Source organism: Chroicocephalus ridibundus, chromosome 4 (genome assembly GCF_963924245.1).
Source record: "Chroicocephalus ridibundus chromosome 4, bChrRid1.1, whole genome shotgun sequence".
NCBI classification, from domain to species: domain Eukaryota; kingdom Metazoa; phylum Chordata; class Aves; order Charadriiformes; family Laridae; genus Chroicocephalus; species Chroicocephalus ridibundus.
Window position 1 is genome coordinate 93,606,926 of NC_086287.1, and position 22,753 is coordinate 93,629,678.

The following is a 22,753-nucleotide window of genomic DNA, read 5'->3' on the forward strand; positions in this document are numbered from 1 at the left end:
GGGCTGCAGGCGGCTGCCCGTTAACATTCCTGCACCAAAGGCAGTGCCGCTTCCAGCAGGAGCCCACGCGGCCCTACTCTTCCCTTACTAATGAGCTGGAGAGATTGGAAAACTACTCCACAGGGGTTGTGTAACCTGCGAGGAGCTCTGCCAAAGGCAGAGCTGAGGATGTCTGTAATTACAGGTAGATGCCGGTCTGTCCATCAGCATACAAGCTAGCTCCCTCAAGTAGAGGCTGGAGGAAGGAACGAACTGGCATAGAATCGAAGGAAAATTCGAAAAGCAAATAGCCGGGAACATGAAAACAAATTCTCTTTCCATCACTTTGAAAGCAGGAAGGTTTAATCTGATCTCTGAGCAACAGCAGAGTAGTTAAGGCTAATAACGCAGAGAAGCCAGACGACTTCCTGGCATCACTGCTTGCTACAGATGAGCAGGATTAGAATTTAACAACAAATAAAGATTGTAAACCCTAATGGACTCAGTGGTAAATGTTTTTCCTTGAACCTTTTAAAAGAAGAGGCTGCAGTGTTGATGCTTCAAGTAGGCTTGTCACCTGCAGATTGGACTTGTTCGGGAGGAGCGTACAATTGCTGCTTTATGCTTTGGGGTGTTTGTTCCCCAAGCTTAAGATGAGCACTCCAAGAAGTTTATAATCTGAGATTGCAATGCTTGTAAATTTGTTCTTCCCCCTCCTCCTCCTCCCTCCTGAGGCATCGAACCCTTAAACAAGCCGGGACACTTTATGATCAATTAGAGGGATAACTTGGCTGGCTGTCCTCGTGCTCCCCATCTCCAGAACGAGTTCTGGTGCCCCAGGCTGTGACTGATTCTGCTGAGTGCAAAATTTCTGCTTTATATCTCTATCTTGCCTGAGTAGCTCACTGTTGTGCAAACCATTTCAGGGATAAAGAAAGTGGTATGAAATATGTTATTTGAAGAAACTTAGAGCAGTACAAGATGTTCTTGCCCGGACACTGGATGCAGGCGCAGCGCTGCTGGCCTTTAGCTATGAGCAAAGGCCCTACACGCAGAAATAGTAATTTGCTTTAATCCTCCTATTGTTGCATAGGTCTTTATCCCGCCATCACCCCAGCGAATCTGATTGTTTCAGGAGCGCATTAAGCAATGCAGTTAGTGTCGTGTAACCTGTTAGCGGTTGTATTTCCAAAGCACTGAAGGACGTTGAGGAACTGGACCCACTGGCAAGAGCAGCGGCCTCAGTGTGGCTGCCCTGCCGGCTGGGGTGGCACCAGGGGGTTGTCCACCAGGCAGGGAGGAATAAGAGGAGGCAATCCCATGCTGCAGGTCTGCCAGGTGGGCGTTGGTTTCTTTCCCACCTCTGAGAGGTGCTGGGTTTCCTCTGCCAGGGATGCCGCGCAGCACGGCAAAATGAACCTTCGGGTGAGTAACTCCTCGTCTCCAGCTCTCGAGGAAGTTTGTCCTGAAGTTTGGCCTTAAAGCTATTTCCATGGAGACAAGTTTGGTCTCAGCCCACGATATGGACCCTAAAAAGCTGTGGGACGCTGGTCCCAAGTGGAGTGAGGAGGAGGCTGTTGTCCTCAGAGATGTCCCAGAGTCTGGACAGGAGGTGACAGCAGCTCCAAAGGTGCCAAGGAGCAGTGTCCCGGTGAACCGTCCTGTGATTATCGCGCACACAACAGTTTTTGGTTTTGGTTTTTTTTTTTGGAAGGAAGTTTTCTTCAGCTGCGCTAGAGATTATTGATGGAGTGCACTTATGCAGCCATTAAAAAATAAAAATAACACCTGCAAGTAGGGACACTGTAAAATTTAAAGCAATGTCAGAAAGGGCAGCTATTCTGTAGCAAATGATAAATCCTTCGTAAAAACAGCAAGGAGCGTTGTGCTTCTTTCCAGCTTCTGTTGAGGCGGCAGTAGCCCTCCATTATGAGATACTCTATAATGCTGCAGACCCTGGGACAAAAGGTTACGTGTTCTCTTGGCAGAGCTCACCCTTGCGTCATTTTTCCGAGCTAGTTCAAGTTGTCTTTGTAATAGGTCGTTGTTAATCTCTGGGTTGAGCTCATTAATGAACGGGATAACCTGAAGTCTAAAAATCAATGAATGCAGGTTACCCAGGGCTTGCAAGTTAGAAAGTGTCGGAATGAGGTTGATTAGATAAAGGAGTGGCAAAAGTAAGGGAATGCAAATGGAGTGATTCATGATTCTGTGTGTGTATGTGTGTGATCACAAACCGACTGAACTTGTTTTTCGGAAGAATCTGTAATTCTGACTGTTCCTGGGTCATTGTCATCTTTCCCATCAGCTTCTGGTGGTCTCCCCATGCCACCCGCTGGATCTGCTCCCTATTTTTTGAGTGTAGGGGCTCTGCGTGAAAGTAGCTGTTGCTCAAATACAGCTAGGTGTTTTGGTGGGCTTAGTAATAGCATCTCATCCTGTTGTATAAAGATGGTGCAGTAGGTTGGTGGATTTTGTCTTCTCTTAGTTTTCCTCATGGAAATGTCATCTGTTTATTATAAGAAATCCTTTATTTGTTCCTGTTCGTCCTGCCACAGGAGGACGGACAATGGCGTGCACTTCCTTGTTTCAAGTCAGGCACCGGTGAGACCCTGAAGTGCTCTGAATTAGTCTTCACATCCATGAAAAGTTACTGAGGGGGAAAAGCAGCCTCTGTCAGCAGGCGTAGATCTGCGCTCCAGGTGTCTGCGCCTTCCCTGGGCGGCTTCTTGGAGTGCAGTGTGTTAAGAGAAGCAAATGGCCCCAGGCTGTTGGGTTTCCCTGGCTGAAGCCTGGCTTGAGCCAGACTCTGTTCCTCCCGCACAGCGCGGGTCCACCACGCTGTATTCGGTGCTACACAGCGCAGAGGATTTCCCTTCTCCCCACGTACAGAACGTGCCTGGTGCTGCTACGCAGTTCTTCAGACTCATAGTCGAGTGCCCTGTACGGTAACACTGCGGCGATAAACATTAGAGTAACTTGTTTACATCCCCATTTTTTGTGGTGCAGCTTCCAGCTGGAGCAATGCAACCCGGTTAGGCGACTTCGCTTTCCTTTTTATACCCAGTTCATTTGGGAAGTTAGCAATAATAAAATCTCTCCACGAACCAAATCAGCAAAACTTCTCGAAGTTCTCCACAAAGCATTTCTGTTGACTGGAGTTTTCGTTAGTCTTCACGGTGCTTGAGGTTCTGCCTCTGCTTCCCCAGTAAAAGGAGAAGGGTTTCGTAACCGTAGATCAAGATGAAGACGGGCATCGAGTGGCTCAGATGTGGATCTCAAGGAATGTGTTTTTCTTTGGCATTTCAGGGGTGGAATTACTGGAGAGATCTCCCACACTGGATTTTATTAAAACATTGCAAAGACTGGGGCAGAATCACTGCGCGCGCGGGTACCTCTCATTTAGAGGAGGCTCTCAAGGCGTCAAATGCTCAGCCCTCAGGGTAGATCACATCTCAGATATGTTTATCTACCTGCTGTGATGATTTCATACTGTAGGTTCAGATTGTATCTCCACTACTTAATTTCAAAGCCTCTCCCCATCAGGCTTTGAAGAATACTTTTTTTATTTTTTTTTTATTTTTTCTTAAGCGACTGATAACTCTGCTTTAGATCAAAACTTCTCGAGGAAAGCATATCCTTTGCTAATATTTCACCAAGATCAATTAACACACCGGCTCCAAGGTGCAGCATTTCCCGTCGTAGCTGCACGTGGCTTTCGGGAGCTGTTGTCCCTCTACAGCCACATGGGTGACTTTATTGTGCCGAGACGGGGAAAAAAATCTTCTGGTGCGCATGCACCCTGCTGGAGTTTATTTTGCAGCAATTGCAGGTCCCTTCACAAGTGCCTCGGCACATGGCTCCGATCATTCCTCGAATCCGCTTCCTCTGGAAAATTCCACTGAGACACCGAAGGAAAACTCGCGCCGGTGCTGCTGACGCAACGCTTGCTTTCCTGCAAGAAACGAAAAAGCTTTTAAATCATCGGTGGACTTTCCTCTTTCAGAAAACTGAGCTGTAACTGCCGGCCAAAACAGTAGCCCTGGAGCCAGGCTGACGTCACCGGTGACCGTGGGTGATAAGGTTTGCGTTACCTGTGGGGAGCCGTGTCCCACAGGGAGGGGGAAGGAAGGAAGCACTTTCCCCAACAAGCTTATTTTCCCCTCTAAGATTAGAAATGCTTTGGCGTCATTTGCATAATACATGAGGAGGAAAACTTGAGCCGTGCGGCTCCGCTTTTCCCCCTCTGAATTCTTGTTGAATTCAGTGACGTGCTTCAAACGGGGTTTATTTGGGAGCCGGAGCGCGTGCGGTTGGGAGCTGGCTGACCTACGCTGTGGTTTGCCTTGCCAGCTGGATCTGCCTTTGTTCCTCGTCTCGTTGCCAAAGCCACGTTCAGCTTCAGTTCTCCGCTTGATTGCTGTAATTAAATTCCAGCCAAATATGCATTAACGTGTTCGTTCTGGAAAATAAAGCCTTTAGTTATTTTAAGGTTAAAATGGGCTTCGGAAATAGCTAAGGTCTGCAGACCTTGCTCGTGCCCTGGTGATGCAGGATGCTGCTCCTCGGGGCTCTGGAAGGAAATTAAGCTGCTTTTGATCAGTCTATGTTGTCAGTCCCTTTTACTCCTTCTGAAATTTATTTTTTCTAAACCTCGTGGCGTAGGCTTACCTAATTAGGGAGGTCATTCTCAAATATTTGAAATATTTCCTAAAAATTGGAATTTGGTGAAAAAGGAGACTGGGATTCACACGTGTGCTTTGGTAGCGTATGACTTTTCTGCCAGCCACTCTGTGTGCCGAAGTACGTCAGGTTTGCCGGCAGCGTGGACCCCAGCAGCCTGGGTAACTGCTGGCCTGAGGATGAACTTGGGTAACGTGTCGTGAGCTGATCTCGTGGCTCAGCCACCCCAAAGCGGCCCAGGCTTCTTCTCTCCTTCTCTCCTTCCCTCCTCTGTTTGCCGTGGGTCAGCTCCCGCAGTTGTTCAAACCCTGCCCACGGGCTGGTTGGACTCGCTCACCCAGCAGAAAACTACTTTTTTTTTTTTTTTTCTTTTTTTTCCTCCCCTCTCCCTATTGAATTAAGGAGTCGAGTTGGCACATGGAGAGCTCCAACAAGTGCCACATTCAGCAGAAGACAGGAAGGGAAAAATTACCCAGTTGCAAAAGCGAAAGTGAGGAGAAATCCTCCCCCTTCTCAGCATCAAATACATCGCTCATCCCACCCAGCGCTGCACCAGGAGCAGCTATTGTATTCGGCGGAGCTCTGGGCAGCCTTCCTGCCTCATCTGGGCTGGGAACCACAGGCCGGCTGCCTTTTCTCCGTGGGTTTTCCTCTGTGAGCCTTACGGCTTCCTCTGCTTTCATCCCAGCAACTGCACGGTATCAGTAGGCAGGATTTGATTTGAAAAATTTGATTGAAACACCGACTGTTCCATGGGCTGTTAGCCTCTAATAGTCTCTTTGGTGAAACTCATACAGGCTGTAATTGAGATGTTGGTCTAAGGCAGATGGTGAGGATCTTGGCAGTTGCTCCGGCTTACTTTCAGTTCTGACTCCTGAATTCCACTGGAGGAGACAAGCCAAGTGGCATCAGATACCAATCCCTCGTATTAAGTTAAACAAGTTTATTTGGTGACGCTACACGTTGGGCACGCAGGTAACTCTTGAGGAAAGACTTTGAAAATGTCCTGACACGAGCATCATCTTTCTTTCTTGGCTACGGTATGGTAACACATTTACTGCTGAGTCAAAAAGCCAAAGCATATCCAGAAATGAGGCTTTCTGTTGTGGTTTTCCTGGGGAAAAAACCTTTCCTCCAGAAAGTGACTTCATCAAGAGAGAATTGCATCAAACCAGGTAATAGGTGCAAGTAATGAGATTTGCTTTCATAGTCATCTTTGCTCCAAGCTCGCACCCAAGTTGTGGAGTTCAGCGTAAGTTGTTCCCACGTGGGGTCGGAGCTGAGGTCCAGCTCCCAGGCTATGCTGCTGTTGGATGTGAATGTGAGCAAGTTGTGTTCTTGAGAGCGAGACCGAGAATAAATTCTGTAGGAGACTTTTCTTTCTGAAAAATATTGCAGGAGAGAGTTGAGCCTGGAGAGAGGGGCAAGGTCATTCATTAGCTTTCACGTTTGTCACCTTGGAGTGAAAAACTCAGCAGGGTTTATCCAGGTCTTGAGGTGGGTACTGCCTCTCTGCCCACCTGTGCCAGCAGAATATTCCCCCTGAATTTCCCAAAGCATGCAGACTGTGATCCCTCGGGAAGGGACATCAGAGCGGGACATAGTGTTATCCATGAGCATCCTCGCACAGTGTTCTCCTCCTTTCTGCTTCATAGAATCATAGGGTTGGAAGGGACCTCTGGAGATCATCTAGTCCAACCTCCTGCCAGAGCAGGGTCACCTCCTTGATGTAAGGTGTGTAGGCTTTTCCCGACCTTCCTGCTTTGCACTTAAGTGTCTTTGCAAATACTCCAGAGGTCAAGATGGCCTCAAAATGAGTTTGTACTGCATATGCTGGAACAAGAGCCTGACCCCTGCTATGACTATTTAGTGTTATCAGAGTATAAATAATAGGTCCTGTTTATCTCAGCCCCGTACTCAGACGCATGGTCTTCCTCAGATACTCAGATACAGTTGTGGCTCTAATATGGAAAATTAGACCAACCCACTGCAAATAACATCTGCCGTGTTAAATAGCGTACGTTAGAGCAGCACTGGGAAGGGTGATGATGCTAAATGAAGATGCTGGTGAATAATGCTGAGCCATAACTCTGTTTGGGACTCTCTTACTAGGCAGTCAGCAATTTTGTGTGCTAATACGCAAGTGTCCTCTTCTGAAGCTGAAGTGGGATTTGTGGGAGAGGTGAGTGTAAAAGAGTTTCTCCTCCCATAAAATTCTCTGTATACCAGTGTCCTGGTTTGAGATAGAACAAAACCAGTTTCAGTAATTTTACTTTTCACTGAAGTCTCTCCTAACCGACTGTACTCTCTGAAATTAAAGGAATGTTTTGCAGACAGTGTTTTGCTTCTAGCAGTGATAAGGTCTGATGCTTATAGTTAAAACCAAGGAATGGTGTGCGGAGAGGCTCTTGCTTATACTTATTCCTATAACAACCAAGGTGAAGTAACTTTCTTATTTACCAAGTTGGAGGGTTGGAAGCGGAAAAGTGTAGAGGGGTCGCACCTGCATGGAGGAGCGGACAGGACGGGTGACCCCAAACTGACCAACGGGGTGTCCCATCCCATCTGCGTCACGCTCAGGATAAAAGCTGAGGGATCCAAGGGCTCAGCCTCTTCTTTAATGGCTGGCATCCGAGGAGGACTCTGTTCTTCTGCCTTTGATCCTGATCCATGCGTTCCTGAACGCAGTTCCCGTCTGCTGCTGAGTCCAGTCCCGGTGCTGGCAGGTGACGTGATCATCATCCTGGGAACTTGATACTGGTTTTGTATATACTTCATTATTTTCTTATTAATATAATTATATTTTCTTTTTATTGTTACTATTTCATTAATCACAGAATCACAGAAACTTCAGAGTTGGAAGGGACCTCTAGAGATCATCTAGTCCCACTCCCCTGCTAGAGCAGGATTGCCCAGAGCACATTACTCAGGACTGCATCCAGGCGGGTCTTGAAAATCTCCAGAGAAGGGGACTCCACACCCTCCCTGGGCAGCCTGTTCCAGGGCTCTGTCACCCTCACCGTGAAGAAGTTTTTCCGTGTATTTGAAGGGAACTTCCTATGTTCTAGCTTGTGCCCGTTGCCCCTCGTCCTGTCACTGGGAAAGCTGTTTTTAAGGGTTTTTTTCAACCCATAAGTCTCTCTCCCTTATTCTCTCGAGGGGTTAATAGAAAACATCTGTCGTTCTTTTATTGGCCAGCCCAGCCTAAACCTTGACAACTGAGATAGATGTGGGACAAACTGTAAAACTGCTGTAGTTATATCAGCAAAGATAGAGAAAAAGTAGAATACTGCACTGGACTTTAAAGTCGGCGTATACAAGTTCGGGAGTTGGGGAAGAGGTGAAAGGCCATAGGGGTATTAACTGTGTTGAGATTGTTCTAATACTGCCAAGCAAGGAGGAGACGGGACTTCTTAGTGACTGGTGAAGCCTTCAAAGGGCAGAACGGGCTGCGAATTAAGAGTTTTAATTACCCTGTTGTCTGTTGAAAAAGTGTTGTGGCAAGAAACGCAGTCCATAGGATTATTAGAAAACTTGGAGGTTGCTTTTTTTATCTCAAAAGGTAGAGGAAGTTGTTGCGGGGAGTGGTTGCTTCAGTCGTGTGACTAATGGGGTGGTACTGGCGGAACCCAGCGATGGAAGGTGCCTTTCCTCCCCCAAATCCTCAGAGCAAGAGCGTTCATTATTTTCAGAAAAGGAGTAAGCACGTCATTGTACTGGTAATTTGATGAGTGCAACAGACCTCATAAACCTTTAAGCAAGCACCAACTTTTTCTAAAACCCGAGGGACAAGGGTATAAACAGGTAATTGAACAGTCATGTGCAGGTTAGAGTAAGGGTGAGGAAAAATCCCAGGATAAATCACCCATAGATAAGAGAGGTAATAAAGTCTAGGCCTGAAGAAACTCAGCCTGGAGTACGTAAAGAACTATCAGGTGCAGATGCTGAAAAGTTAGTACTGAATCATTTTCAGAGGGTTTTGGAGGAGAAGGGAAGCCTGAAGAACCAAAGCAAAAAGGGGAAACGCAGTTAGAGCCCTTGAAAGGGAAGGGAGGAGATGAAGGGTATCCAGCCTGACTCTCGCATCCTCATGGTTGTCAACAATAGGAGAGCATGTGTTTGATGGTGTTTATGAGCACCTAGAGAATAATATGGTGATAAAACAGCCACTATGAACTGCTTTATGCTCAGCTGATGAGGTAACCGTCCCCTTTGTAAGGGTAAAAACAGATCGATGCGTCTTGGCTGTGATAAAGCTTGTGACACAGTCCCACGCGATGTTGTGATAAGGGAACTGTAGGAGAGTAATTCAGGCTGAATCTCTCCTCTTGGTGCCTACTGGTTGTTTCCGGCAGTTTGCTACGTCAAGAAGGTGTTTCAGATGCACGCTGAAAGTCTGTCCTTAGTCTAGCTCTGTTCGGTATTCTCATTGCACCGGGGTCCCTGCCTACCAGGCTTGGGTTGCTCCAGCCCTAGCTACTTGGCGTAAGCATAGGAAGAACCTGGTTTCCCCCTCCCTTCCCTCTTGCGTGTGCTTATTTCTGATCCTTGGAGGCCAAAAGCTGAAGCTGAAATCAGCTAGCAGGTCACCGCTTGGTCAGTGCAACAAAGCAGCTCACAAAACTTGCAGCTACTGCTGCTTTGAAGGGCTTGCGGTCAGTGATGTAAAAAATGATCGCTCTTCTAACCCTTCATCACCCCAAAATGATGCTCAATATCCTGCAGTGGAGGCTAAGAGCTAGTACTGGCATGAAGGATGAGTTCCTGAGATCTTTTGCTGGCCACGTGCTTCTATTAGCCTTACTATATAAAAAAAGTCCCAGCTCCTTAACTCCTCTTTGTTTTCCAGCCGTCAGCCTGAGCCACCAAAGAAGGAGAAGGAGGCAACCACAATTACCACCACTCAGTCAAAGAGAGCAGATGAATGGAAGGACCCCTGGCGCCGATCCAAGTCCCCCAAAAAGAAACTTGGTGTCTCTGTCTCTCCCAGCCGTGCGCGTAGGCGCCGAAAAACCTCTGCGTCTTCAGCATCTGCTTCTGGCTCGTCAAGGTGAGTGAAGGCAAAGAGCGTGTCACATCCGACCTTTGTTAGTGTGTCAGGGAGCGTGACGTGACTCTTTCTTGTCAGTGGAAGATGTTGAGATGTTTGGGAAAGCAGTTCAAGGCTTGCTGCTCAGTAACAGCTATGGACACTGGCATATAGGTAGTGAGATGGGAACTAAGGGGGGCACGTAACTGTGGGTGCTGTGATGTGATCTGTTGAAAACTACAAAAAGACAGGTCCTTGGAAAAGTCCATTCTTCAGGGAAATCGGCTCGGAAGCAGTCCAGATAATTATTAGCTCACCTGAATGAAAACTGACCATAGTAGGAGCAGAAGGAGATGGAAGCTGTAAGAATTGGAGCCTCTTTGCTCCAGGAGCGCTGGAGGGATGAGGTGAGCCCACGTCAGGAAGAGCGTGCTGATGCTACTGGGGAAAAACTAGGGTTATGGAGGCTTGACAGAGCCTTAGAGGTCTGCAGTGGAGCTGGGAAACCAACGCTTGAACTTTTGAAGCTCCTTAAAAAAGGGGGAAGAATTATCAGGGAGGAATGAGGAACACTCTGAATTGAAGATATGGATCTACAAACCAAAGCCCTCCTGAAGCAGATAGCTTTTCTTGCTGGGATCATTGCACCTGAGATTTTTCTGTTTTCTCATACCTGCATGACTCAACACATCAAGGGATTGTCTAGTGAAAAGGCATAAAATTGTGTGGAAGGAATTCTCAGAAAGGGATGGAAGGTCATTAGCTAAAGGAGAGGAGGCCCATTCAAGGGCACAAAGGGAGTAGCAATAACGGGATCCTCCCTAAAAGAAAAAGGGGGACTGAGGAGAGGCTGTAGTCCTGGCAGACCACCAAGAAGGAGGCAAGTAATTTTTGGAGCAGTGTTTGAGAACTTGGGAAGAGTGTGCTGGAAACAAGAACTTGGTCTCAGAGGACTTCTCGAGAGGCACTGAATTTTAATGTTTCTCTTTCAGGTCCTCTTCTCGTTCATCCACCTATTCTGGTTCAGGTTCCTCGCGATCTCGTTCCAGATCATCTTCTTACAGCTCTTACTCTAGTCGCTCTTCAAGACACAGCTCTTTCTCAGGCAGCAGGTCCAGGTAATGGTTCCTTGGATTTGAAAGTGATGGATGGTTTACTGTTTTCCAAACACTTTGTTAACAGCTGCTTTTGCTGCTGCTTAAAAGCAAATAGCCAACTCTTGAAATAAAACATTCAAACCACTTTCCTGAGTGAGGGAAATGCGATAGACTGCAAGGCAGCCTGCTGGTTTGGTTGTTGAAGGAAGCAGATATGTCAGCCACCCCCTCCTCTCCCCAGTACCCCCCCACCCACTGTGCTGTTGTGGCTGGGCTGTTTCCCATGCCTGTGGTAGCTGCGCGGTCGTAGGAGCCTGGCTGAGATTAATGCTGCCGTCATTTGCATTTTCTGATTGGAAGACGTTACTGGCATCTATTTTCTGTTGCACTGGAATTTCTATTTAAAGAGGCAAATCACATTTCTTTATTAAAGCAGTCCATGCAGTTGTGTTTTGGGATAGTCCTGACACTTCAAAGTAGCAATTCAGTGTCCCATGCTGATTAAACAGAGGCATGTTTATTACTCTGCCACTTCCTTGCCCCTGCAGACAGTTTCCCAAGTCTGGAATATGCATAGTAGGAGAACTGGCTCCTTAGATAGGCACGTCTTCAGAGCTGAAATCGCACAGATACCCAGAGCGGATCACGCAGTCGATGGGAGCGCACAGTGTCTGTAGAGGTGGCTTCTCCTAGGAAAGGCTCAGGTGGAAGCTGATCTCAATGCACGCGCGTACGTGTTTCTGGGGAGCAGGCTGACCTTCCCCCATCCACCCCATTTCAGGCTCTGTTCCTTGCAGGACGATGTCAAGCACAGGTAACGCGCTTTGATTAGCATGCCTCTCCCTGAAGGCAGGAGGGTGAGGAACACCCGAGTGCCTAACTGTTCTTCAGAAAGCCGGTCACCGAGGCGTCTGGCTCGCTGAAGTACAAGGCGGCAAGAAGGGTACTTCCAGTCTTGGCAGTGGGGTGAATCACTTGAACGCCAGCATCTGGCGTGCTGTGTAAGTGGCTCGCCTCTTTGGTCAGTCCTGATCTTAGGAAACAGCTCTTGCCCTTTGATACACTCTACTTGATTTTCCTCCTTGTGTTCCTGAAATTACAGATATGGAGTTAGAGGTATTTTTTTTGTGTCTTTCTCCCAGGATTTTTTTTTTTTTTGCTGCAGTTTAAAGGATTGCGGACTGCACTAGGAGTTACATAGAGCAGGTTGAAACAAATCAGGCTGAACTTGCAAGTCAAAATCCCTACTTGCTTCCCTGTAGACATATTCTCCCTAAGGAGAGAATACAGAGAATATGGAGAAAGCCTCAGGTGTCGGTGTGGAATACCTGAGAGAGTCTCTCTCTTGCACCAACCCTACTTTTTCCTTTTGTTTTCTATGTCTACCACTGCTCTGGTCACAGAAGTTGGCTTTGTTGAGCAGAGTCCAAATATAAAACTAGGATAAGCTCAGACCCATGGGGGCTAGTTCCTGGGATGCAGTCACTAGCCAAAGGAGGGAGTGGTGGCTAAACGCACTGAAAGCCAGGAAAGCCTTCTGCAGTCCCAGAGACTGAGATGAGTGATGTGTCCTTCCTTTCTAGATCACGGTCTTTCTCATCTTCACCCTCTCCTTCTCCAACACCGTCTCCACACAAGCCGCTTGCGAAGGCTAAAGGGGAGTTATTACCACCTGCTGGTAAAGGGTAAGGCTTCATCTCCTTATTGATAACACAGTGCGGCAGAGGCTCCAAACAGTAGCCTAATTCCTGAGTCAGACCCTTCTGACCCGGTTGACATTTTAAGGAGGAAATGGAAGATGCAAAATATGACCTGCATAGATGAGTGTTTAGCTTTGCATATTTAATTAAGTGACGACAGTCTCACTTGTTAAATCCAAGTTAAACTGTACAGGTATCCTTAAGTATTATATAGAATCGTTTAGGTTGCAAAAGGCCCTTAAGGTCACCAAGTCCAACTGTTAACCTAACACTAGCAAGTCCACCACTAAACTGTGTCCCTAAGTGCCACGTTGAGGCCCCCATCCATGGATACGTGGGTGTCTCAAACACATGCGTGATTTACTATTTAAACAGTTTGTGTTTGCAGATATATTTATACAGGAGCTATAAGAAAGTTTAATTCATTCCTCTGCTGTAGCTTTTGTTAAGGCATAGCCTTAGAATAAAGAAACGGTTTGGGCTCATCTACTTCTATTATTGGAGACAAATTAAAACAGTACCGTAGCTACGAAACTGTTGGTTTGGCAGATTATGCCAGCGCTTCTGCTCTTTTAAATGCTTGAAGTCGCTATTGCACAAACTCCTGTAATACATCATAAATTATGGATATGTTAGAGGGTGACACAACACCGTAGTGATGTCACCTCTTTTAAGGTGACCCACAAATAAATTACACCGTGGGAATCCCCCTGAATTCTCCAGAATATGGGACAGTCCCCTTTGCCTCACTTCTTGTACCTTATTAACCTGCCTTTTTTTTTTTTTTTTTTCTTTCTTTTTTCCCCGTCTTCTCAACTCAGAGGGTTCAGCCCTTTAAGGACACGCTCTGTGCCTGCAGCGATGTCTTTACACCCTTCTGGTGCACATTGCAGTGCTGGTTTGGTAACGCACGACACCAGCCAGCGGCCTGCGCTAGCATGGGGATTGTTTTCACTGCGTAACATCGCATGCACTTAATCCTGTGTTCTGCAGGGGATGAATACAGATATTCTTAAGCACAAGAGGAGGAATTAACAGTCTCTCTTTTTGCATGCAGACAGCCGCCTCCTCCCCAGTTAATAGTAGGCGTGACATCAGTGCTGGGAATGTTGAGCATTAGCCAACTATTAGAGCCGAGGTTGGAGCACTCCGAGCCCAGAAATGAGCAGCGCTGAAAAGCCAAAGTGATTCCCGGTCTCACGTAGCGGGTGCTAGATAAAGTCACCGAAACCCTGGGTAGCGGTCCTCTGCGATGGCCTCCCCCATCACGCGTTCCGCAGGGTAACGTGAGCCAAGGGACGGGTCCGCGGGACGTTTGCACCCACGGGCTCTTTTGCACCCTGCTAATCCGTGTGAGGGAAAAGAGCGTTTTTGCGTCAACCGTGCGCATTTGATTCTGAAGCCTGACTGGCAGATTTTAAGTAGGCGTACACACTTTGGATAAAAATTCACAGAACCAAAGGGGTAAGAAGCAGCGATTCCACACAGTCTACTTTGTTCTCCAAAACTGGCTGTTGTATAATAACTTGACTCTGAAAAGGTGCCTTGATTTAGGACATGGCAAACAGACCCCTTTAGGGCAGCCCGTGTTGTTTGAGAGTGTTTTGGTGAACTAGCGCAACTAGCTACAGTAATCGTATCTATATAATATTTAGTCAACAACAAACGTGAATGCATTTCACTGCTTTTGGGAAGGTCTGTGTTCTGTATCTACCAAGTTTGATCAAGCACGTGAAAATTTTAATTTTTGTAGCGAAAAATCTGTGAAGAAACTAGCTGCCCTTCCAGTCCCTCAGCCGCTCACTAAAATTACAACAGCTGCACCGGAGCCAGCCAAACCAGGCGATAATCGAGAGGCAAGAAGGAAGGAACGTCAGACGAGGACTCCACCCAGGAGGTAAGAAAGCTGTGGGGTGGAGTGTGGCTTGATCTCCTGGAAGATAGAGCAAATCCTGGGTTTGTCTTGGGAGTACCAACTACAAGGACTCTCTAGTATTAAAGGAGAAATCTGTTTCCTGGCACAGGAGGGGCACAAGAAGAGAGGGAAGGAGTTGTGGGTGAATGCTAGTGACTTGCCACAGCAAGTGGCTCCAGCCTCTGAAGGTTGGCTGGGGGGATAAAGTAGGTGGAATATATGAAATGTGTCAAAAAGCGGGGTCTGCAGCGCAAAAAAAAGTCACGTTTGAGAGCTGCTGGTTGAGGAGGCTGCGCAGCAAGGAAGCAGAGGTGTGTTTGGTCCAGGGAGCAGACCTGATGTGTTGGAGGGTCAAGGTTTATGGTGATGGGTTTGGGCCCTCTTTACTCTAAACATGTGCCAGTATGGAGGGAGTACGTCTGTGTGGTCCCAGGGGCCGGTTAGTCAGCATCCAGCAGTACCGCTGGAGGGGAGGAAGAACTCTCCCAGTACACAGCTTGCTGGCTCCCCTGCTCTGCTTTCTCTTCCTGGCTTCATCCTGTGTGACTAGTTTGAATGTTTCAAGTGACTCCTTCTGTCTGTCCTCCTAACTGGTTTTGTTGCCTTTTTCTCCTCTTTTTGCATTTGAAATGAGAGGAGCTTCTGATGGTTTTCAAGAACGGAGCACTTTTCTGCATTTAAATGTTTATTAGGCTTAATCCGTGGTGCTGTATTTAAAAATGTTACAGGATAAATGCAGGTCGCGTTGCCCGTTCTTGGAGGGACACGGCGTCAGCTAAGCAGAGCTGAAACTCATCATGCATCTGTCTTATGTTAGAAGTTTTGAAATAGCAGTACGGTACCTACGAGTCTAGTCTATGGAAGCAGTAGTTTGGTGTGTAAGAAATGTATTTACTAGAAATGTTTGTTTTATAAGCACACAGGGAGACTGAGAAAGTTTTATGCCTGCAGTGAGGCACATACGGTTTTCTTGGATCACAGAATGATGTTTTTTCCCCATTGTGTTTTGAAGATAGCTTTAAGTCTGCTCTCCGTTCAGGTTTTCAGAAGCATCCCAGGTCAGTTCTTAATTTTGCTTGGGATTGCATCTCCTGTTTCTTCCCAGTACCTAAAGAAAAGGCCTGGGCTGAGCAGTTACGTCTCCCTAGGTGGAAACTGGTCACAACAGTTTCTTTTGCCTAGAAACTCCATCAGTTCTGGCTTCCATTTCACTTTAACTAATGAATAGTAATCTTGGATGTCTTTAGCCACCTTCCCTTATTCTTTATTCCAATCTTGAGGTTTGTTGGGGTTTTTTTCATGCTTATACCCACACAAACCCCACTGCCCTCCGCTCTCCCTGCGGTGCAAGTGACAAAACAGCTCTATCTTAGCACTGGTGTGTTAGTCACAAAAAATGCCTATCGTTATTTGTATAGCCTGAGATAAAAGGTAGTCCCACTGTGTTACGCAGTTAGCAATTTTTCTTTGTAGGAAGCATTTGCTCCTGGTATCAGTACAGGATTAAGGTGCTTTAGCTCATTCTTTGCCTGGCTTTCATTAGCATTGCTCAGTCTTGCATAAACCGTCTGCTGTTCAGAACAGATGCTTCCTCAGGACTGGGAACGCAAGGTTGAGAAGAACATCTGAAACAATTACATTTGCAAAGCATCAGTCTTGTATCCAATACAGGAGAACGGCATCATGCTCAAACTGTCCCTAAGCAGTTTCTTCTAAGCCCGTTTCACGGCAGAGCGCAGCGAGGTGAGGATGTCGTTTGCTGTCTTGCAGGCGGACTATCAGCGGCAGCATCAGTGGCAGTGCCAGCAGCTACAGTGGTTCCAGTTCCCGATCTAGGTCCTTGTCTCGGTCTCTCTCCAGATCTCATTCCAGATCATCGTCTGCCTCAGTCTCCCACTCCCCGTCTGGGTCCAGGAAATCCAGGTACAGCCTCAACCTTCATAATCTTGGTTGAAGTAGGAGATTATAACTATTCTTAACTGTTGTGGTTTCTTGCAGTGAAAGCTCTCTCTAGCTTCAAGTATCAGAAGCTATAGGTAACTGAGACACAAAACAAGATTATTTCTTTGTGTGCTGTTGCGAATCCTGAGTCCTGAATCGTGACAGTGGTACAGCGTCGGTAGCGTCCTTGTGGCTCATTCATGGAAATAATCTGTCATGTGTGCCAAATTGCCCATTTTAACCTAAATTATGACCAAAACATCTCCGTATGGCCAGGGTGATCCCACATCCTAATTTATTTACAAGTTAACAGTTTCGGGCTACAGAGCTTTGCTCTTCTAAACCTTTATTACCTCTGGCTTCTGAACGTCCTTAGGGAAGATGCTTGTCTGTCAGGAGAGGTAGGTCAGAAAATACCTAAAAGGCCCAGCTAATGATATTTTTACTTTGCTGGTAAAGTTGCGTGGCCAGTTCTCTTTGTGTTTAGCCCCAAGTGAAGAGTTACATGTCTGTGGGTTTTATAAACAGCTAACTCCCTCCAGTAAAGAGCCACGAAATAAACCTCTTTCATGTCCTTCACTCGGGTTTTTTTGCGTCTGTCTGCTCTCAGGAATCCCTGGAACCTCACAGGCAGCCTTGAAACGCGACGCTTCCCTGTGATACAGATTTAAAGTAGACTGATAGTGTAAAACTAGTGGATTAAGTAGGACTTTGGCTCTGACCAGCGGTAATTCACATATCTGAACTCTGTGAAACTCCAAGGTTCAACATCCGCATTATTTTACGGAAATACAAACTTGTTTACTACATGCTTGTCGCATTCATCAGATCAGGCAGGGGTGATGCAAGAGGTTCAGGGAGCGCTCGGGCGCGCTGGCTCTTCGCTGCCCTGCTGTATGGGGCTTGAGAGGAAAAGATGGGAAAAACTCAACGTGGGTGTTGCTTGTGTGGCACTGGGGCCGTGCTTGCTGCTTTTACAGCTGAGTGGGAAAGGGGAGAACATAGGAAATATAGGATGCGCCCAAACCAGACCTGCTGTCACAACCTTGTAGGCGGGAACTTTCCTGGAGAAGGGGTTCCTGGCTCATCAGGTCACCGTTGCAACAATCCACGCGACTTCTTAAAACTCATCTCTGTCGGGATGCCAGCGGGTAGAGACTTAGCAGCCTGTTCCAGGGCTGGTCTGTGCTGACGCTGCCGCAGCCCATTGAGTCGTGCGCAAGGCAGCTTCCAGCGAGTGAGCTTGGACCGTGCTGGCAGGGCATTTGCTGGAGACGTCGGTGTGGCCTGCAGAACCTGCTGGAGAGGCTGCCTGAACATTCAATGGAGTTAGCGTACGCCTGGTCCCGCGTGGCGGTGGCTGTGCTGCCAGCTGGCTCCCAGCTAGCTGGGATTTTTGGAGCCGCTTCAGTATAGCGAAGCTGCGGTGCTGGCGTGCCCCTGAAGGGAAGTCTGGTACATAGCCCTGTATTTTTGTCTGATACACATTTCTAAGTAGAAAGTCTGCCTTAAGTTAATATAATGATTGCCTGACATTTTTAATGTTGAGAATCCATTAGGAGATAGCCATCTTATAAGCACTATTAGAAGATAGCCATCTTATAGCCGTCTTCCCTGTCATTATCAGTCGTGACAGTACGTGCATCCTCAAAACAGGCAGCTGGGCTCTCCTGTACCCTGGGGAGCTGGGCAGGAGCTGTGGGCTGTAGGACTCCAGGGATTTTAAAGCCTCCATGAATAAAAGCGTGCCAAACAACAAAAACATTGCCAGGGAACCCTTGACCTGAGCCATAACACTGACCTGTATGTGATAGCGCACACCCTGCTTTCACTTTTTGTTTACCTGGGGAAGCAGTGACCTGTTTACATGTTGTCTTAATCCTGTTTATAGATAAACAGTACTTTCTAGACTTGCATCTAACATGTTTGGGATTTTTTTGTATCATCCGCACCCCAGGAGACACAGCCTTTATCTCTTCCTGGTTATTACCAGCCTTAGCAGCTTTCTGACATCCAGCCGCTCAGGGGAATCAAAACAAAGCTGTTTGTCTCATCGCTGCCTGGTTCTTGTTGCATTCGTGACTGTAACGGGCTGTTGGCTCTTTCCAGGTCCCTGAGCGTGAGCAGCGTTTCTTCTGTCTCTAGTGCCTCCTCTAGCAGCAGCTCTGTACGCAGCGCCGACTCCGAAGACATGTACGCAGACTTGGCCAGTCCTGTTTCTTCAGCCAGCTCCCGATCCCCGACCCCAGCGCAGCAGAAGAAAGGTAGAGGTACTTGGTTTGATATTTTCTTCTTCAAAGGGTCCTGGAAAAAGAAGGGGGGAGCAGAGATCCGAATACAGCTTGCTTGGTGATACTGTGGGCTCCAGGAAAATTGTTGAGCCAGAGGCAGACACTTGTGGCTGGTGTAGACCAGGGGAGTGCAGAGGGTGAGTGGGTGAGACTGTGGAGAAGGAAGGCAGCGGAGGAAACATATTCACTCCTTCCATCCATGTGTCTTTGGCTGTAAAGATGCCTTTTCCTGCATGGGAGTTCTGCCTGATATTCCCTCTCTTGCCTTGTTCTCTTTCACCCTTGTAAGGTGATGCTGAATCTTCTGGACGACTCCAGTATCACGTTGCTCTTCCTCTGTTCTTTTTAGATGGTAGCAGAGTTGGTGGCAAGAGCTTTTTGTTCATGTTAAGCGTTCTCTCTGCAGAAATTCTGGTTTCCTGAATCTTTTAACCTTGGGGACACATGCTATGCGAACTGATGTGGGCTTTTTCGGTCCCTGGAGCAGCATCCTCTTGCCCTGCCTTCCAAAGGCCAGACAGGCAAAAGGAATTGATCGCAAGTCACTGCATCTGCTCTCTGGTTTCAACAGGAAAGTCAAAAAAAGAAGATAGCACTAAAGAGGAGAAGCGGAAACGGGATGTGCCCGCTCAGCTCCTGAAATCTGCCAAGCCCACCCAGGGGAGCAAATCGCAGCAGGTCCTCCAGACCCAGCAGCCGTCAGCCCCCCAGTCCCAGCAAGGGGGCTTCAGCGCTCACAAAGAGATCAAACTGACGCTCTTGAACAAGGTGAGAGGTGGAGTGGGTGCGATTCCCTCCGCAGGGGGGTCCGTAGAAGCGGATGGGATGGATACTGGGGCTCCGGGCTGGCGGAAGGGGAGCTCCAGGCTCCGGGCTGGCGGGATGAGCTCAGCCAGGTAGGTCTGCCGCTGGGATTGAAGGGCGGCGGACAGAACCAGTCTGGCAGCACACACCCTGTGGTGGCTCGAGTTTGGGACTGTGTTGGCGGCTCCCCTGGGGCACATTCCTGCTGCAGCTTCAAGGGCTCTTCCCAGCTTTCTCGAAGGCTGCAGCCGGAGCACCGAGGCGAAGGCGTGTGCGGCGCAGTCCCACATGCGCTGGGGCCTTGCCCACTGAAAGCATGCTCCCCGCACGCTTCCGAGCAAGCTCTCCTCCCACTGCCCGCTCCGGAGCGAACTGCTGACGAGTCATTCACTGAGTCAGGAGGTAAAAGTGGCGATTGCCTCGCCTCTCCAGGGTGCCTGCCACCAGCCGTGGGGAGCCTGGCTCTTTCCACTTGACGGCTGAGCCTGATGCCCCAGTTCGGTGCCTTCGGCTGAGATTGCAATCCAGATCATGTGGGAGAGTTCAGCCACATGGGCTTTTGTGCCAGAGCAGGGTGTTGGCCCCAGTCACGTGTGTAGGTTCCTGTTTTTGAAGCGTTAATGGTTTTTTTTTTTTCTGACAGTCCGAATTCCCCATTGCAGTCTGAGGCCACAGTTTTCTCTACTTCCCTGTGCTATGACGTGAAGCGCCTTTATCGAGTCTGTGAAGCATGCTCTGTGTGAGCGTGCAATTACACATAACTACCGGCTGGCACGGTCGGACCCTGGAAGAAGGCACGGCTCCACATTCCTCCTTGACGTTTGCTATCCTTGGTGCTGCTGGAAAAAAAAACTCCTACAAAATGCTGCTGTTTTCCTGTCCTTAGCAATTATGAAAACAAGCCGTGAAACACGGTTGCAGCGTTAGCCCCGGTGGCAGAGGATGTTGCTGTTTGCGTGTGGTGGTAGGGGAATTACATGGTGCCGGTGATGGTTGGGACTGGTATGCACAAAGAGTTTAATAGGAGTTGCATTTGTATAAGTGAGCCAGCGCATCACGGGCACCCGTCACAGGAAATATCTCTGCCTCCTTCCCTCCCCAGAGGGGAAATGGCTGCTCAGCTCCGTTGTCTGTTTTAATTCCATTTTAGGCAGCTGACAAAGGAAGTAGGAAGAGATACGAGCCAGCAGACAAAGACAGGCCGACCTCTCCTCCAGCCAAACGGGCGAACCTGTCACCTGACAGAGGTGAGACATCAGCCATCCCGGGGACTCCTGGCCTGGCTGGGTTCCTGGTCTGCCGCTTGAGGCAGTGCTCCAGCGAAAAACGTCCCGCGAAAGTCTCAGCTGCAAGAGTCCACTCGCTGGATAGGTTAATTGCAGGCATGTGTCCTTCCAAAACCTCAGCATGCGCGATTGCCACCAGATAACGCGGGCGTATTAGCCGTCCTGCTGCAAAAACACGGTGGAGGTGAGACGCTCCGGTTTGTGAAGTAAGCGAGGTGAGATCAGCCCTGGGCAGGCCAAACCCGGCCTTGCCTTGCTGTCTTGTGGTGCATGTTGCGAGTACTTTGGCTCCACTATGTCTAAGTCCACTGCAAAAAAAAAAAAAAGCCCTCGCTTTGAAGACACAGCGTCCTCATCTCCGCTCTAGGTACACATCCATCCCGTAGCAGCCTCCTGTACTCCAGTAATGTCACTGGATGTGGCTGTGGAAGTCATAGGGTTTTCCTTTACTGTATCCCAGGGTCTCCTCTGCCTTATATTTCTGTGCATCGCAATGGATCTCAGTCCTCCTGATAGAAAGGCTTGTGGCAGTGCTTAGAAAGGGAGCAGGGGCTGCCAAGACTCCAGGATGGATGCAATAGTTGGCTACATCACCTGTCCTATGAATGAGACGATTTCCCCACTTGCATGTGACACAATCTGATCTGCCCCGTATGTTTAGAAAGACACAGGCTTTCCAAGTGTTCTCCTGTCTGAATCCTCAGCCAGCGGTATGAGCTCCTCAGAAAACCCAGCTAGCACGCTGCATTGAGAGGGACCTAAATGCCACGCTCCGGCCCTTGCTGCCGCTGCTGAAAAAACAAAGTAGGGGGGAGTCGTCGGCCAGGGGTGCCTGGTTTTGACGTACAAGCCAGCATTGACACGTGATGTTGTTTTCCCTGTTGTCTCGGCTGTAGGTGTATCTTGTTGACTCTGGGTGCCAGCCAGAAAAAATTTCTGTGCTAATAGCCTGGTTGCATTCGACTCCTGCAAAGGCAGCATGGAAGGGACTGGGTGAGGTTGAAGTTCACTAGGATCTAGTTCACAGCGACTGCTGAGCTGCAGATAAATGAATGGGCCGACCTAGCAAACCGTGCTGGTTTGATAGCTGCGTAGATGTAGATGTAATTATATACTTTATTTGTTGTCTGTACATCATAAAGCATTTTTAAGCAGTAGCGAATGGGACACAAGCCCTTAAGGCAACTCAGCCTCACCTCCCAGCGGCAAGTGTACCCTTGATGAATTGGGACTGAGCAAGAAGCACCCCCCAGCGTACGGCCTGCGTTGTAGTGTCGCAGTGCAAAGCTGGTCAGTGTTTGCGCCCCGAGTCTTGCTTCCCTGTTCTGTAACTTGCTGTGATCAGATCCGCAGCTATAATTGCTTCTCCGCGCACTGGGATAGCAGTGGTTGGGAAACCCACTGCAGCAAAGCCGGATAACGCAGCTGCAGGACCCCGGCGGGCTTCCCACCACCAGCAAGTCCCCACGGCGGCTCTGTTTGGGCAGGGCATGACGGTTCAGTTCGTGCTGAACAAACACGGAGGTGATGCTGCCCGTGGATTGGCCCCAGCTGGCTCCGAAAGCGGCAGAGCTGCACTCGCCCAGCACTCTTTAAGCCAGTACACCCTGTTACCTGGCCAGCGTGGAGCCAGCTCTGGTGCCGCTGTGCCTGTTGCGCACAAACCGGGTGAACTGCCAGGGGATAATGGAGCACTGACTCGGTCTGCGAGGGCTGGCCCTGCCCCTCAGGTTTGCAAGCAAAGCATGGCCTAAAAGTGCGGTGGAGGAGCCTTGTTCCAGCAGCTGGAGGGACACCGGTGCAGCTCCCCGCAGGTGATGTTCTGTACAGCTGACCATGGGGCACAGTCTTGACTAGCTTTTCTGCTCCCCCTGAAGACGGGGGGTGCACAACAGTAGGTTCCTTTTATGGCTGCTGTTGGACTTGGCTTTTTGCTGGCAAGATGTGGTCGGTCTGAAGGTAGCATCCTTACGCTGCTGAGATGGTGCAGTAGGCAGGGTTGCAACCCCTGCCGTGGTGATGAGTGAG

General features: G+C 48.6%; 1 protein-coding gene across 6 annotated transcripts in view; it reads left to right on the forward strand.

Annotated features, from left to right (window-relative positions):
* ZC3H18 (zinc finger CCCH-type containing 18) overlaps positions 1 to 22,753 on the forward strand; it is a 50,641-nt gene that overhangs the window by 24,794 nt on the left and 3,094 nt on the right. For 4 of the 6 annotated variants that reach the window (XM_063334818.1, XM_063334820.1, XM_063334822.1 and 1 more), the window contains 8 exons: positions 9,512 to 9,712; positions 10,684 to 10,809; positions 12,372 to 12,473; positions 14,242 to 14,385; positions 16,174 to 16,326; positions 18,454 to 18,614; positions 19,207 to 19,403; positions 20,590 to 20,686. In XM_063334818.1, the coding sequence (XP_063190888.1) occupies positions 9,512 to 9,712; positions 10,684 to 10,809; positions 12,372 to 12,473; positions 14,242 to 14,385; positions 16,174 to 16,326; positions 18,454 to 18,614; positions 19,207 to 19,403; positions 20,590 to 20,686 (1,181 nt within the window). The remainder of the gene's footprint in view (positions 1 to 9,511; positions 9,713 to 10,683; positions 10,810 to 12,371; positions 12,474 to 14,241; positions 14,386 to 16,173; positions 16,327 to 18,453; positions 18,615 to 19,206; positions 19,404 to 20,589; positions 20,687 to 22,753) is intronic. The other 2 variants (XM_063334819.1, XM_063334821.1) reach the window with 1 other exon arrangement.